Source organism: Sciurus vulgaris, assembly GCF_902686455.1.
Source record: "Sciurus vulgaris genome assembly, chromosome: 1".
In the NCBI taxonomy this organism is placed as follows: domain Eukaryota; kingdom Metazoa; phylum Chordata; class Mammalia; order Rodentia; family Sciuridae; genus Sciurus; species Sciurus vulgaris.
Window position 1 is genome coordinate 196,277,208 of NC_136461.1, and position 18,486 is coordinate 196,295,693.

General features: G+C 34.8%; 1 protein-coding gene across 4 annotated transcripts in view; it reads right to left on the reverse strand.

Annotated features, from left to right (window-relative positions):
* Window positions 1–18,486, reverse strand: part of TMEM65 (transmembrane protein 65) — a 46,051-nt gene that overhangs the window by 21,315 nt on the left and 6,250 nt on the right. For 2 of the 4 annotated variants that reach the window (XM_079137629.1, XM_079137630.1), the window contains exon 2: window positions 7,145–7,225. The exons of the other annotated variants lie outside the window; for them this stretch is intronic. In XM_079137629.1, coding sequence (XP_078993755.1) covers window positions 7,145–7,225 — 81 coding nt within the window. The remainder of the gene's footprint in view (window positions 1–7,144; window positions 7,226–18,486) is intronic. 4 annotated transcript variants of the gene reach the window in all.

Sequence of the window (18,486 nt, forward strand, 5' to 3'; positions counted from 1 at the left end):
GCCTGAAAATTTCCCAAATCTGATAGATAATAAAAATGTCATAAGATTCAAAGAAGTTCAGTGAACTCTCCATAGGATAAATGTGAAGAAGATCAATGGTAAAGAAAAATACAGAAAAAAACAGATATACTAATTACAGGAAAACAATCATTTGAGAATGTAGAAAGAAAGAAAAAAAGGTTGTCAATCCAATACTCAATATTCAGAAAAATTATCCTTCAAGATGTTATCTCAGACAACTAAAACAATGAGAATATGCTGCCAGCCAAACAAACATGCAGGAAATGCAAATTAAATTATTTAGACTGAAAGGAAATACCAGTTAGGAAGTAAGGTCTAAAGAAAAAAATAAAGACTATTGGAAATGATAAATATTTAGGTAAGTATAAAAGACTACTTTTTCCCTAGTAATTTAAATAGATATGACAGTCTAAAGCAAAAATTATAATACTGCCTTATAGAGTTTACAACATATACAGATGCAATACAAAAAACAATAAATGAATTGAAAAATGAACCAATTTGGTAATATTTCTATGATGTACATGAAGTGATATAATATTAATTGCAAGTAGTGTGCAAAAAGTAAAGAATGTATATTATAACTCTAGAATAACCACATATTCAGACAAAATGCAAAGAGGACACAGCTTAGAAAAACTAATAACTTTAAGGAGAATTCCAAAAAGTATTCAATTAATTTAAAAGAATGCAAGGAGTACAGAGGAACAAGAAAGAGGGAAAAAGAGAAACCAAATAGCAAAAAAATAAATCTATGTTCAATCATGTCAATAATTATAATGCAAAAGAAAACAACAAAGGAAATAGGCGAAGTCAGTCCTTTGAAAAAATTAATAACTGCCTAGCCATACTGATCAATAAAGAACATCAATTACTAATATCAGAAATAAAGAAGGGGACATCATTACAGATCCTGCAGACATCAAAAAGATAAGAGAATACTATGTATAATTTTATGACAAAACCCAAAACAACTTAATTGAAATGGACAAATTCCTAGAAAAATACAACTTACCAAAACTGACATGAGAGAAAACAACAAAAAACTGTGGAGTTCTATCTAACAAAATTGAATTTGTTACCAAACACCTTTACACATACACACACCCCAAGTACACATAGTTTCACTTGTGGATTTAAAGAAGAAAACTATCCCAAAAACTGAAGATGAAGAAATACTTCCCAACTCATTTTATGAGGACGGAATAACACTAAAACCAAAACTAAGAAATCACACCAAAAATAGTAAATTGCAGACCAATATCCTTTCATGAACACAGCACAAAAATCCTTAGTTGAATTATAACTGCTGTTTTCCTAAAGTATAAGTGTGGCAAAAGTAACTAATATTCAAACTTCATCACATTTTTTTCCCTTTCTTAGGTAGATCTCACTGTCAAAAGAAGTTGTTCTTAACAGGATTCCATGTTTAGAAATATACAGGATAGGGAAATTACCCACAAGAATCTGTAAGATAATACTTATACATAGGATTCCTTTGCTTTAGGTTTCACATTGTAAAAACTCTTTGCTGGAGGGTAAATAAAAAACAGTTGCTGCAAACTGCTAATTTATTTTATATGAAATTAAATATTTGAAATCTGACTCTTCCTATCATTGAGAATTTATATACATTTATTTTTTTTAATACATTGATGACATTTCCTAATACAAAATACTGATATTCATCACAATCCTGAAAACATAAGAAAAATACTTAGCATGTTTAAATATAAGATTTTTCAATACTTTCAACATCTTGTTTTGCTTCAGTAATCCAGGAATGCTAGAGAAAACAATTTCAAATACTGAAAGCAAATTTATTTTTTAAAATGAATTCTTAAGTACAAAAATGAGATATTTCAGTTAGTTTTCTATATAATACAAGCAACCAAAAAACTGTCATAGCTCATAAAATACTGTTTCTGCCTAAATAGAGCAATATTAAATTTAAGAAAAACAGTATTTCTTTGATGATTCAGCTATTATATTACATTAGATTCATCAGCTTAAAGCTCAATTATTATATTTTAGAGATATAAAGCTGAGGAATGCTGTCAAAAAGAATTAAGAGGGTCTGAAGAGAATGTAATTCTTTTTTCCTCCTATTTCAGAAATAAAAATGCATTTAACTCAGTGACTTCTTATTTTATTATTTAAGTTTTATACTGTATTCACTTAAAGAAAAAGGGAAGTCAGAGATGAAGAGAAGGACAAAGGGGGAAAATGAGAAACAGAACAGGTAAAAAAAGAAAAAATGAAGAACAAATGCAGAGAGAAAAGGGAGTACTGGTGACTGAAATGGTACAAATTATATTCCATGCATGTGTGATCATGTCAACATAAACCCTACTATTATGTATTAACTATAGTGCACTAATAAAAACATTAAAAATATTGAGATTAAAAATTTTAAAAAGAAAACCTCCCCTCTCACACAAGAAGAAAACTCCCATCTGGAAGAATTCCTTGCTGGAACTGGGTTTTTCTGTCCCTCTACTGATTGCTTTGTTGGTTAACCTCCAGTAGACTGAACTCTTGTTATCTCTGGATCAGACTCAGTTTGGACAAAGATATAGAACACAATACTTAGCAACCTTAGAAAAACAGATGAAGAGAAATCATCTCCAACTATGTCAGAGATTCCCAGGTTTTGCTATAAAGATTTTCATAACTAAAATATGACAAATTATTTTAATCAATACTACTAAATTTTAGCATATTAAATTTATAAATTTCACACGAAAACTCAAAATAAAGTATAAATTTATTTTAAATTATACTTTTCAGGAACATATAAGCTCTAGGAACATAACTGCCTACAACCTAGCCATAAAATGCCTGTGCTACTTCATATCTGTAGTTTTGACCATTTTTTAACAGTGCTCCTCTCAACTGATGTCTTGATTGGTCACTTATCTTTTTTATTACAAAATACCATAACTGATACTCGGTGCCTGTTACAGGAACAGGAGAATGCAAAAGGTTTGGGGTCTGAGATAATAGGGTTACAGATTCCTGCTCTACTGTACTAGCACAGATATAAAGATCTGGGATCATCATTTGTAATACACATTTTAAGAGCAGCCTTGTGAAATAATTAAAATTTTAGTATCAATCATTACTATATCTTAAGTAGGGGGGAAAAGCTTCTTTGAGAACACCAATGTAAATAAAAGATAAAGAAATTGTTTAGAATTAACTGACTGACCACAGACAATTTACCTATAAGAAACTGAACTAAAAACAACTGTGCCTATAACAAGAAACTGCCTGCCAGCAGCAAACACCACACTAATGGCATTTACTTTCTGCCAAGGGAGATGGAATGTAACAAAAACTTGCCAGATATGAAGATAACATTTTGCATCTCAAAAGGAACCCAGGCCACACACATGTACCTCCCCAAACCCCAAAACTATTATTTTTTTCAATTCCACCCACCCAGCCCCCACCCAAACACACACATGCAATTATGTCATCAGGACATCAGGAAGCACAGGTTCTGGTCTTTTTCTAAGTAATCTAACCTGTGGTCCCTCAGTTTGTAGGGAATTTTCTCACTTATTGGTGAGGTAATATTTATCTCAGTTTTATATTACACTTAGCTGTATTGGTTTTATAGAATTACAACATATACTACATTTGACTTCTATTACTTATAACATCTGATGTATCACATCTCCAAATACTATTATTATTCTGAAAGCAGATCCAAAATAATTTATTCAAAAGTAGTAGAAAGACCATGTGCCTTCCTGCTTTCAAAATCTAATAAAGTTGGGCTGGGGTTGTGGCTCAGTGGTAGGGTGCCCAGCACATGTGAGGCACTGAGTTCGATCCTCAGCACCACATGAATGAATGAATGAATGTTATTTTTAAAAAGCTAATAAAGTTCATATAAGTATGTACTAAGAGCAAGGTTATTAATAAAAAAATTACACACAAATTTGGTAATATTAAAATATAAAATACAGTCACCTCTGATAATGTTAACCAGAGAAGACAGAAAGCAATATTTGTTTATTTCCTATCTTCCCTAGCCAAATTTATCTCTTATTACAAAATTCACCAATTTTGAATATGAATGCTTCTTTCTATTAACTTGAGCAGGCGAAGCTAAAACACTGGGGAGTTAAGAAACTAGAGAGCACAAATACTGACCAATCTGAATAAAATATTTGAAGAAGTCAACAAAACCTACATGCCCTTTCATTCTGTTCAGTCAAAACTGATTGCTATAACAGGATTTACTGAAAATATCTTACATGAAGCCATACATATATATATATATATATATATATATATGTAAGTGAAACAGTCTACATTTTAGTCTCCATTATCAAATCGCAAAACATTTACAACAATGATGGTGAAGGAAAACAGAACGAGAACTTTTTAGGGTATACTCTATTATAATATCTAATTGAAAATGATAATTTGTCATTTTCACTGTTGAACATTCCATTAAATTAATCTTGCTTTACAAAGTATAACTCCAAAGTGAAGCAAAATAAATTCTGAAAAATAGAACAGTATTTTCCCTATCCATCTAATATCCTCTTCAAATTACATTTTTCCCTCCCTTTCCCAAGAAATAATTCCACTTCAGACATGGTAATGACATGGCCTATTACCATGGATACAAATACCAATAGAAAACTCTCAAACCAAGGGGAAAATTAAAGATCATTTACAATAAACTTAGACTAGTACCAAAACAACTTCACTCTGAGATGATATAAAACATCTAGTATTCCTTTACGACAAGTAACTCAATAATCCTTAAGAGCCCAATTATCCAGTTTCCCATCTTTTGAACACCTAACAATCCAGATCCACCAGAGCATCTTCCCCAAGAAAGTACAGGAAGTAGGCCAAATCTGGTCTGCTAAGAGATTATTAAAAAGAACAAAGATAAAAATAGTGTATTTAAATAATAATTTGGGTACCAAGGGTCTCTCATACCCATATTTCTGAATATTATAAATAAGTGCTCAGTCTTTTAATAAAAACAAAATTTTAATGATTGAGGTGAAATTTACAATAAATATACAATAGAGAATACAAACTTAAAATGCAACCATGCTGTATGCAAAATAATTTAAGCAAATCATATTAAATGCCAAAAAGTCATGCACCAAAAGGGGGTTAAAAGCTACACAAGTCAAAAAATGATATTCAAAATGAAAATGAACACTTTAGAAACAGTGAAGAACTTAATTTAGTAGGTTCTAGTTAACAAGTATTTATAAATAAATATTTTAATTGTTAAAGGATTTTATTTTTTAAGTACAAGCTGTAGTTAAATACATAAGAGCATGAGTGTGATCTTATAATTCTATTTAGTATTTAAAGTGATTAATATGACATATACATTATGTACAAAATAAATTTCTACTTAGATCATACAAGAATTAACACTGTCACCTCATTAACCTTCTGGAAACTTACTGTGCCTCATGGGGCTTGACTGCAAGCTAGGTGGGTACTGAGAGGAATCTAATAGATTTCTGGGCTGGCACAGGCCAGGGGCACAGCAGTTAAAGACACGAGTTGGTCAGTGGTAATGAATGATAGCACAGCTGTAGAACTCAAGTAATCACCCATATTAATGTATTAATCCATTAATTATTAATTCTGGTTTAAGTGATGATAAATGCTAGAGATGCAATGATTTTTCTTACTTTATTTCATGGTTTCTTTTTAGGATAACTGAACATTCTCTTGATTTGTGGTTACTTCCATGTGCCTAACGTGTGTACTTAGAACAACTATATATACTACTTAACACAGACTTCCCTTCCATTATGCCTATGAAATATTATAATGACTAGGGGTATAACTAACGACTGATTCTCAGAAGGTGAGTACCGACAGGTAAACCCTACAATCATTCATCAGCACTGCACCTCCTGTGATATTGATTACCATCATCTCTAAGATAAGCATCATTCCTCTTCCCTATATCATTCCAAAAATGAGGGATAAATGAACAATCTTCAGAATAATTCAAAATTAAAACTATTTTTCAAAAGATATTAGCATTAAATGTTTATACGTACTAGATTTAAATTTTTTAACTTTAGAATTACCTTAAAACTGGTAGAGTATACTGGAGAATTTTAACAATGTAATAATGTTAATATGTGTGTATACATATATTACACACACATATTAAGACATTTAAGTTCTTATGACATATTTGCCCTTGACATCTTATTTAACCCTTAACAACACATAATTTCATACACTACATTACACTTCTTAGAAAACATAACTAAATTGAATACTAAATAAGGACAGATATATGTATTTCAGACTTTATCTTTCTCTCAGACATACAGAATTCCACCACCACCACAGTATGAAACTTAGCAAGCTGTATGGCAGATAAGTCTTAAAAAAATTTCATAAGGGCCTTGAATAAACTTATATAAAGCTTTCAGTCAAGATTATATCTTTAAAATACTGAAGGTGAACTGAGGCTGTAACTCAGTGAAAGAATAGTTAACTTGCCTAGCATGCATAAAACCCTGGGTTCAATCCCTAGCACTGCAAAAAAAAAATTATACATACATGCACACACAAATATATTTATGCATGCAATAATATTTGTAAATGTATTATATATTTATGTATGTATGCATGTATACACATACACACACACTGAATGGTTCCTCAAGTTCCATTACTGAAGTAATAGTATGTCAGCTTGTCTCTGGAATATTCTGAGGTTTCTTTATGTGGTCCTTTCTTCCTAGGCAGTCTAAAAGAATCCATAGCCTTTGTTGCTTCTTATGTTTTACTTGTTATGGTTATTTTAATAATTTTTAAATGCACTATATAAATATAATTAAATAGAAGTGATTTTTGTCTTGAGGTCATAAATATAATACTTCAGTTAGTTAATCATGCAATTATTAATCAATCACATCCACAAATTTCAGGGTTAGATAATAGAAATAAATAGAAATAGACTGCTGATAGTCTAAAATACTGATAGAAAAAAATTATTAAATTCTATTTCAAACAAGCAAGAAGTTCCACCAAGTAGACGTTCTGCTACTTGCAGTAAACATGTGACAAGCAATCAACACCGTAAGAATGTACTATACTATACCAAAATTATCAGGGGTCTCTGCTGATGATACCTCCTTTGCCCGCTTCGCAATGACAATCTCAGGTTTGGGATATCTGCATGCTAAAAATATTTTAAAATCAAAATGTATTTAAGCAATAAAGTAATTACAATGTGTAAATATTTTTAAATGTATATGAAGGTTTTAAGTGTCACATGTTAGTAAAAAGGCAGTCTTTGATTTACACAGTAGTGTGGGGCTGTACAATTGGCAATGCAAGCTTCAACTGTACAAGGCAGTCTTAAAAACCAGTGGGGGCTGGGAGGATAGCTCAGTGGAAGAGCACCTGCCTAGCACACTTGAGTCCCTGGGTTAAATCCCCAGCACTGCCAAATAAATATATAAGTACAGGGTAAAATTCAATGATTCTGTGACCTTCAAGAATTTGTCAAAACACTAAAAAGTCTCTAATAGGTATAAATAAAAAGGGAAATCTTGAAAATAGTAAAACTAATATTAATTTAGTACACTGTAATTTGAAACAGATAATTAAAACGTTTTATTTCTTTGTCCTTAGTGTGAAAGCCTTAGTCCTCTTCTTTTCATCCTACTTCTCATCATATAACAATATGAAGCATCCTTCCCATGCTTGAATTGTCACATTCCTTTCTAAATCTAGATTAGCAAAAACAAAACATTTTATCTTTGGGTTTTCAATATCTTAAAGTATCTCTGAGAGTTCCTTTAATAAAATAAACTTTTTGCCAGGGCCACTAGAACTTCATCTCTTCATCTCAACCTCCCACTTCCTCATTTACATCCATACAGTTGCCTCCCCTGAGCTCTGCGGGCAGCAGACCTCAAGTCTTACGTAGTGGCAGTTCAGTGCCAGTGCTGACGTTCTCACACTCAACTATTTCTTCTGTACTGCCTTAATATTTGAGTGGAATCTCACTACAGTATTATCAATGCTATTTGAGTATGTCCCCCAACAGATCATGTGTTGAAAGTTAAATCCCCATTATGAGGTATTAATTGAGGGAAAAATTAATCAGCTATGGTGTTTAGAGGTGGGGCCTTTGGGAGGTAATTAGAAATAGATAAGGCCATTAGGGTAGAGCCTCATGACTGAATACTAGTAGCTTCATAAGGAGAGAAAAGGAAGACACCAGAGAGTAACGATAGACACACATACTCCCTCCTGTCTTTTCATGTGAGGCCCTGCACTACCTTGGGACTCTGCCAGCAAGAAGGCCATCACCAGATCTATATGAACTCCAGAACTATGAGCTAAGCAAAACTTTTTTATATAAAGTAATACCTTGTAAGGTATTAAGTATTTCATTATAATAGTGCAAAAAATTAATAGTCACTTTTCTTTTTTTGTTTTGTTGTTGAAATGGAGTCTAGGTATATAGCCCAGACCAGGACTCAAACTCTGTGTTTGAATGATCTTCCTGTCTCCGCCTCCCATGTAGCTGGGACTACAGACATGTATCACCATGCCTGACCTTCATTTCCATTTTGGTCCAGTTCTTGTAAAACACTGCAAGGGTTTATCACTATTTTTCTGTGAGTGAACTGAATAATAGATACACAGTGACCAATCACAATAGGTTGTAAAAGAAGAGATGGATTAGTCATCATGATACACAACTGTTTTTAAATAGTGATTTGTGGACTCAAGAACTAGGAGCAAAGTTTGCAGTTAAATTTGTACTTTATGCAATTACTCAAAGTTAATAAACTGAGATAAATTTTGAACCATGTTGTTGGAAATTGTTATTTAACTAAAATATGGTTATTAAAATTCATGCACATGGGAACTGTACAAAGCAAGGACTATCTTCAATAATTACTTAATGAAATAAGCATATATCAAGAAAACAGGGCATTAGATTTTAATTTATATTATCTTTCTACATATACAAATTAATAAAAAAATAAAAGAGAACAATGTTCTTTTCCTTAGAAGCTAAATGTTTTCCATTTCACTTACTTGAATTTACTATCATTTAACTATCAGTCAAAGATTTACTAATCTATAATGAAGTAGGACTCAATTATAAAATATCATGTGCTTAAAAATAAAAGAAATTTTATCATACATCAAGTCTCAGTGTTTTCTTAACTGCCTTTGCATTCACTGCTAAAAATTGTTTTTTAAAAAATACTTAAAAGTTTATTTTTTTTTTAATTTGCAGAAAATCATCCCTGATCTCAAAGGGTTACACAGAGTTGGTATGATATATAAATAGATATGATATGATAAAGAATAAAAATATACAGTATAAATTTTCAAAAGGAAGAAATTGCATCCTGAAGAAGAGGAGACAGCCTCTAAGAAAAGAAGAGAAAGGCTCTGGTTTGGCCTTAAAGAATTTAAATTTAAATAAGTGGATGGAGAGGACCTCTCCTTCCCATAAAATTCAGTCAAAAAGCTGTGAGGTAGAACTGAGTGAAGTAGGCATCTGTGCATGAGAGAGGGAAGCCACAGTGGCCTAAGCAGAGTTCAGAGCTCAAGCAGAGTGAGGGTGTACCGGCATAGGAGGGCCCATCAGGCACAAAGTGTCAAAACCCAATTGGAATGAGAAAGGCTTCCATAGTAGAGGGGAGAGGATTGTGGCACAGGGTGTCAGTGCCCAAGTTTGAGTGAGAAGGGCATCTGGACAAAAGTACATTATCAGTGGTGGTGATGGGGTATTGGCGACATAGTGAAGTAGTGATCCAAAAAAGAAATATATTAAGGATAACAGGAGCCAGGTATTTCTCCCTTGGAGAATAAAATCATAAATACAAACAGTGAAAAAAAACTCAAACATGCCTTGTGGTATTGAATTAGTGTTGGAGAAATTGTTATGAACTCTTATTTTATAATATGTAGTACTATAGGGAAAGAGGGGGACAGATAAATAGAAATGACATATATTATTGTTATGATTTGGACATGAGGGTACCCCAAAAACTCCTGTTAATGCAGGAATATTCAGAGGTGAAAGAATTGGATTGTGACTGCTATAACATAATCAGTCCATCCTGATTTGAATGGACTGATAGGGTGGTAACAGTAGGCCAGTGGACATGGCTAGAGGAGGTAAATCACTGGGGATGTACCCTGGAAGGGTGCATATTCCCTGGGGGTCCTTCCCTTGCCCTCTCTACTTCTCCACTGACCATGAGCCTGAGCAGTTTTACTCCACTGGGCCCTTTCCCCATGATGTGCTGTCCTACCTTGGGCCCCAAGTAATGGTGTCAGTCCTCCATGAACTGATACTTTAGAAACAGTGAGCCCCAAATAAACTTTTCTTCCTTTAAGTTGTTCTTATTGGATAATTTGATCACAGCAAGACAAAAACTGACTAAAACAACTATGTATATAAATACATACAATACTTGGTTCACAAGCTGTATTAACTGCGAATAGCCATACCCTACTAGTTATAAGCACACCTAATACTTAAATCTTGGTTTCTAACTACCATTCTACATTGAAAGAAACGAAGACTCCCTGTAGAAATGACTGATTCCAGGGTTGGGGCAGAAAAAGATAAGCCTGGAACGCCCTGTGGCCACTGTGACTTCCTGCCCCCTACACAGATAACTACCTTTCTCAATCCCACATGTGGCTTTTGGACTACATTATTATGGGAAGGAAAAGGGAAGCCTCCCTTCTCCAGTCATTTAAATCCTAAAATGCTTTTAAGGTCAAACCCAAAAGAGTAGAGGGGACATGCTCAAAGAGTAATGGGTAATGGGGACATACCAAAAAGACAGAGAGCTAGCCTGAAGGCATAACCACAAGCCAAATATGAAACAGCTAGAAGATCAAAAGTGATAATAATGTCACAACCCACTAAATAAAACAGGAATCCATGATTATATATTGATGCAAATTAATAAACTGAAAGATTGATGAGAATGGGATATTTCATTATTCAAAGTACTACTTCACAAAATACTTATGAATTACAGAAAGGAAAATAATAACTTCACAGAGGATAAATCAAATAGAGCATTTTAGTCAAATGTTCGAAGTTAAAATCACCAGAGAAAATATGAAATCACAAGTCAACTGACATGATGAACAAGAACACAACACTTCTATGATATTCCCACTAAAGATGAACTACTAGAATCTGTTCATGAGGTAAGCAACAAATTCAAATTGAAGGACGTGTCACAACATACTAAAAGGAAAACTAAGGGATGGTTCTAGAAGGAAAGAAATTAAATATATGTTAACAACTAACTCCAATTGTAGCAAACATCAGGTGCACAATCTGATCCTTAGCTAGTAGAAGTCTTACACAGCTCTCAGTGGTCAATCATCTTGGAGAACTGCTCAGTTAAGAAATGCTGCTTCACCCAAGGCCCTGCACCCTGCCCAGGGCAAGCAAGCTCTAATAGCTTGTTTTCACAGAGGCAGAGGTCCAGAAATCTCACCCAGCTCACAACATATGGAAGTGTCATCAACCCCAGAACTCCTCACAGGGTCAGCTGAGTCTTCCACTGCGACTGTATCACAACTGTGTTAGTTTTACCTCATTGTGACCATAACACTTGACATGAACAACTTAGAGAAGGGAAAGTTTATTTGGCTCACAGTTCCAAGGTTCAATCTATGATCACCCAAGTCCACTGCTCTGGGCCCATGGTGAAGCAGAGCTGAGCATCTGGCTGAAGGGCCTGGAGGAGGAGAGCTGCTCAGCTCATAAAGTGGTCGATGGGAAAGAAGAGAGAGCAAGGAAAAGTGACCACAAGAAACACAAACCCTTCCAGGGCATGCCCCCAGTGACCCACATCCTCCAGCATGCCCCACCCAGTTAGTCCATTCAAACTGGGATGAACTGATGAGTTACAGCTCTCATGTTTCATCTATGGACATCCCTGTATTAACAAAGGAGCTTCTGGGGGACACCTCACAACCAAACCAGTGCAACTTTATTTCTACCCCGCCCAAATCTGCTTCTTTCCTTTCCTTTCCTAAGGTGTGGATTCGAACAGCATTAACCAATATTTTCTTACACATTAGTCTTCATCTCAGAGACTACTTCCCAAGGAAATGACTCTAAATTTATTTTCTAATTATTCAGAAGAGGGGAAAAGTTTATTTTAGGAAGTTTTTTGTAAAGTCAAAATTGTTTCAAAATTTTGAAAATGCTAAAAAGTAGGGAAAGCACAGAATGAGAAAGTCATGGGGGAAAAAGCAGAAGAGAAGTATGACTGGGGCATGGTTTACTGGAGAAATAAGACTTTGCTGGACAGTATGTTCTAAGTTATAATGGGAAGAAAAAGAAGATGAACAAAAAGGAATAGATATGCATCACTGAAGATGGATACATGTGAGAAAAAGCATCGTTAGGCAAATTTATTGTTGTGTAAGTCATTTAAACAAAGAGTTATGATGTCAACAGGCAATATAATCATATATCTGGGAACCACCATAAAGTTCATCAATGCTAAGGTATGGGTGTGGTCTAAGTGACCCCAAACATCCATTGTAATTAGAGGCTTGGTCCCCAGGTTGGTGCTACTGTGAGGTGTTGGAACTTTTACAAGTTGGGATCTTGGGGAAAGTCCTTAGTTCATTGAGGGTATGTCCTCAGATGAGATTATGAAACTCTAATCCCTCCCTTGCTCTCTGACTCCCCATTTGAAGACATAAGCTCCTCCATACAGATGCACCTCCACCATGATGTTACTACTTATTCTGACCACATTCCCACCATTGCTATTGTGCCATGAGGTGGTGCAGCCAAAAGGAGGCTGCCAAGCCTGAGCTATGCTGTTTGGACTTTCAGCCTCCAAAACTGTGAACTAAATAAAAATCTTTTTCCATTTATGAAATTAGCTGCTTCAGGTATTCTGTTGTAGTAACCCAAAGATGACTAATACACTCATTGACTAAAACTCTGTAATGTGTCAAATAACTGTATATTTGTTACACAGCATTTATTTCTCAAAGATAATTATGTATAATTATAAAATCTGTAATAACAATTCATTTTTTTTCTAATGTCTTTAAACAAGTCCCTTTGTGCAGAAAAAAAAATTCTAGGATAATATTCCTAAATCATTATCTTTCTCATGCACAAAAATTACACCAGTTCACAAAGTGTACCACATCTTGTATTAGCAAAATCATATCTATAAACTGGAAATCCATATGTAGCAAAATGAAATAAAACCCCTCTCACCCTGCACAAAATTCAACTCAAAGTGGGTCCAGGACTTAGGCATTAGAACAGAGACTATGTGCCTACTAGAAGAAAAAGTAGGACCAAATTGACATCATGTCAGTTTAGAAACTGACTTCCTTAACAAGACTCCTAAAGTGCAAGAAGTAAAACCAAGAATCAATAAATGGGATGGAATCAAACTAAAAAGATCTTCGCAGCAAAGGAAATAATCAAAACTGTGAAGAGAGAATCTACAGAATGTGAGAAAACCTGCACCTCAGATAGAGCATTAATCTCCAGGACATAAAAAGAATTCAAAAACCCTTAATACTCCCCACCCAAAACCAAAAACCCAACAAAAAAAAAAAAACACCCAATCCATAAATTGGCTAAGAAACTGAACAGACACTTAACAGAAGAAGAAATATGATCGGTGAACAAATATATGAAAAAATGTTCAACATCTCTAGCAATTAGAGAAATGCAAATTAAAACTACAGAAATTTCATCTCACTCCAGTCAGAATAGCAATGAACAAGAATACAAGCAAGAATAAATACTGATGAGGATGTGAGGGAAAAGGTATATTCATACATTGCTGGTACTGCAATTGGTGCAACTGCCATGGAAAGCAGTATGGAGACTCCTCAGAAATCTTGCAATGGATCCACCATTTGACCCAGTTATCCAACTCCTCAGTTTATACCCAAAAGACTTAAAATCAGCATACTATAGTGATGCAGCCACATCATTGTTTACAGCAGCTCAATTTCCAAAGCTAAGCTATGGAACCAAGCTAGGTGCCCTTCAACAGACGAGTAGATAAAGAAAATGTGGTATATATACACAAGGGAATGTGACTCAGCCATAAAAAAGAACAAAATTATGACATTTGCTGGTAAATGAATGGAACTGAAGAATATCATGCTAAGTGAAATAAGCCAATCCCAAAAAACCAAAGGCCAAATGTTTTCTCTCATATGCAGATGCTAATTTCACAATGGGGCGGGGACAGTTAGAGAAGAATAGAAGTACTCTGGATTACACAAAGGGGAATGAAGGAAATGAAGAGGAATGCGAACAGGAAAGATAGTAGAATGAATTGGACATTACCGTTCTATGTGCATATACGATTACACGACCAATGTCATTCTACATCATGTACAACCAGAAGAATGAGAAGTTATACTCCATATATGAATAATATGTCAAGATATATTCTATCATGTATACCTAATTAGAACAAATAAAAATAAATTTTTTAAAAAATCATTTCTGTTTACCTATTTCCTTCCTCAAGCATGCCTGAGTTTATTATCCATATAACTTCAATTCTCTCCCATCTCTTAAAAAGAAAAAAAAAAAAAAAAAGAAGAAGAAAAAAAAAACTTTATAAAGCTGCTACTCAAAACATGGCCCCTGGACCTGCAGTACTGAAATTCCTGGGAACTTACTAGAAATACAGAACCTCAGGTCCCCCTCAAACCTAATGAAACAGAATTTGCTTTTCAATAACACTCCCAGACTATGTACGCACATTAAACCTTGTGAAACCAAGTTTCCACTGAGATGTAGAGAGCTACAAGGAGTGTTAATCCTACCTTTACTATACAACAAAGTCAAACTCAATTCAAATTCAAGACATTTTGAACTCATAAGAGAATAGAAGTCACAGAGACAACAACTCACCCTCAATCAAAAGAGAGGCAGGTGCCTGCAAGGACAGAAGAGATGTTATTTAGCATTGCTTTCCTGGGGTAGATTCAACTGCACTACACCATAAGAAGAGTACAGCTAAATAGTAGGGGAATAGGAGAAGTCAGAGTGAGGGCTGATGAGACAATATGTAGCCACTAGAACACACTTAATAGGAGCCCATTAAAAACTTCTTGCACGTTTTTACCCCAAATCCTACCAGGTACACAAAGAAAGATGAAAAAAAGAGTAGGGCTGGGGTCATAGCTCAGTGGTAGAGCACTTGCCTAGCATGTGTGAGGCACCTGGTTCAATTCTCAGCACCACATATACATAAATAAAATAAAATGTCCACTGACAACCAAAAAAACATTTTTTTTTAAATAAGTATCCATTTCGGTGAGACCTGAAGGAAGGGAATGGCAGCTGCACAGAAGGACATGAAACACTACCTGGTTCCTCGTCTCAATTTCTCCAATGAATCAAAATCTGTAATCTGTAAAAGAAGGGCAAAAATGCTGTCACCCTTAGGTGAGGTACAGTGACCAACCATCCAGTTTTCCAGGAACTGCTTCAGTGTTAAAAGTCTGCATCCAAAAATATTCTTCTGTGGGATACAAAAAGTTTACTTTTAGGTGATGGGTAAATAAGGGTGAGGAAAAAGGATAAAACCCATATAATGGACCCCAAAAGAGGGGCTGAAATCAACACTGTTTCTAATAGGAAATGGATCTGGAATAGATTATTTCCCTTCCTTAGTAGCTACCACTGATCTTTTTTTCCCTCCTTGGCCACTGAGGTCAGTAACAATAACTGGCAGATCACAGTTACAGCTCATCCTCAATTATATCACTCCTAGTAATGTTACTTAAGTAAGTAACTTAAGTGCATCATAATATTGAACATTAACAATAGTGAAAGTTAACAAAGTCTCTCACTTTGCTTGTGGACTGTATTACTATATATTGAAATACTACTGCTTTATCTTTTAACATTGTGAATATTGTGACCATGTTTTCTATGAATTTAGATAATTAAATAAAAATTACAAACACCAGCATGACCCAAACAGCACTGAAACAGAAGGTTAATTAATTGTGTTATTTTAATGGCTGATGGAAGAACACATATTACTAGATTTGGGAGGCAAATAACCAAAGAGGAGCATATTGTACAGTATGCAGAAAAGAATTTGAGACTGGGTATATAGAAAAGGGGATGCAAAGGCCTAAACCTAATCACTGCATTAATCTAGTTGAATGGATTAACTAGGTGATAACTATAGGCAAGTGGGGTGTGGCTAGAGCAGGTAGGTCACCACAGGTGTGCCCTTGGAGCCTATATTTTGTCTCTGGCAGCAGAGCTCTCTGCTTCCCTGTTATGTCCTGAGCTCTTTCCTCCACCACACCCTTCTGCCCTGATGATCTGTCCCATCTCCAACCCAGAGCAATGGAGTTGGCTATCTATGGGCTAAGACCTCTGAAACCATGAGCACCAAATAAACTTTTCCTCCTCTAAAATTGTTCTTGTCAGATCTTTTGTTCACAGTGGTGAAAAAGTTGACTAAAACACTAACCTAAATTCCCCTAAAACTTTAATTCATAAATAGCAGCCTCAGCCAACTAAGTTTCAGGTGCTTAGAACAATGATACTTTGAACATACATAATCCAGATGTTAGCAAAAATACAAGAAAGATCTTCACTGTAAAAAGTTAAGATCAATAACATGATAGATGCAACCAGTTAGCTGGAAAGACAAAGAAGTGTCTAGCAAGATTCAACCATACTAAAAAGTGGGAGTGGAGAGAAATGGTGCTTTTTAAAAAACAGGAAAACTGAAGAAAAATAAATTTAAAAACACTATGGAAGAGTGACAAATAGCAGAAGGGCATACGTTAGAAACAGTAACAGAATGCCTGGAAGCAGAAAAGAATTTATCACAACCACAAGGAATGAATGAGAACAGAGAACAGTCTGAAAGCAATAGGGGCGATCCCAGGGTAGGCAGACTAAGTCCAACACATTTCACTATCACTATGATAGAATCCAAAAAGCAAGCCAAGTGAAACAGCTCAGTTCAGAAGGCATTTGGTATACTGACTAGTATGTCTACAAACAGAAGTAGCCCCAAAGGAAATTATTGCATTAAAACACAGTATATAAGAACTCTGACATCTGGTAGCGGCTAGATTGTGCTCATTCTCAAAATCCCTTAATTAAGGCAGAGAAAAAGTGCAATGTATTCAAATATATTGCCATCAAAAGCCATCTAAATAAATGTTTCAGAGTTTCCCTATAAAATTTTGTAAGAGCTTCTCATTAATCAAATCCTTTGAGGTAATTTTAACATGTAACTACTTGTTTTATGTGATCATTCTCAGTAACTTAAAGCAGACATAAACTTAGGAGTCAAAGACAAGGTTAGAGTCCTATAAAGCTACATATTAATTAATTCAGCTGACTTGAGCAAGATGCTAATAAAATCTGCACTCAGGGATTTAATACCCATTTGTTCCAGTTATTTTATACTTGGACACATTGTCTGGTGACAATAGTGTGGTTATGCAAAGGAATCACCATTTTTAGAAAAACTAAAACAATGCCCACTAATAATGGTTTACTACCTACCAGATCATCCTCAACATTCAAGATCATCCATTATCTTTTAGTTCCATGAGACCTCTGGATAACCCTATAAATAACTGACTTTATATTATTTTAAACTTCCTAGCCACAAATCTGTTTTTAAAAACTTGTCATAACTACTATACCAAATAAGTAATAAGTGACTACTGTGATGGTAAACACCAAAATAATTATATTGGTGAATTAAACTAATGTTTGGCTTATCTGGAAGCCATATTTTCTAAGTTTCTAATATTAAGAATTTAGTCAAGAAGTGAAGAGAGAACACAATCAAGGAAAACAGTTACCACAAAATTCGTTTATTAGATAGAGAGGTGAGAAGTCCAGTAGACAGAATTATCCTTCTGTCTTTATTCAGAGATAAATATGTGTAAAATAAAGCAATGAGCTAAAAGCAAAGACAATGCATGTATAACAGCGATTACTGATACATAACAGAAGAGGAGACAGGGAAGAGCAGCTGTTATAGTTTGGGTGTGAGGTGTCCCCCAAAAGTTTACATGAAACAATTCGGGAAGATTCAAAGGAGAAATGATTAGGTTGAAAGAGTCTTAACTCAATCAGTGAATTAATCCCTGATGGGATTAATTAACGTGGTAGGGTGTGGCTGGAGGAGACTGGAATTGGGTCCTGGCTGTGGGGTATATATTTTGCATCTGGAGAGTGGAGACCCGCCCTCTCTGCTTCCTGATGATGCAAGCTGCTTCCCTCTGCTACACTCTTCTGCCATGATGTTCGGCCTCACCTTCAGTCGTGAGGAATGGAGCCTGCCTTCTATGGACTAAGACCTCTGAAACCATGAACCCTCAAATAAGCCTTTCCTCCTCTATAATTGTGCTGGTCAGATCATTTAGTCACAACAG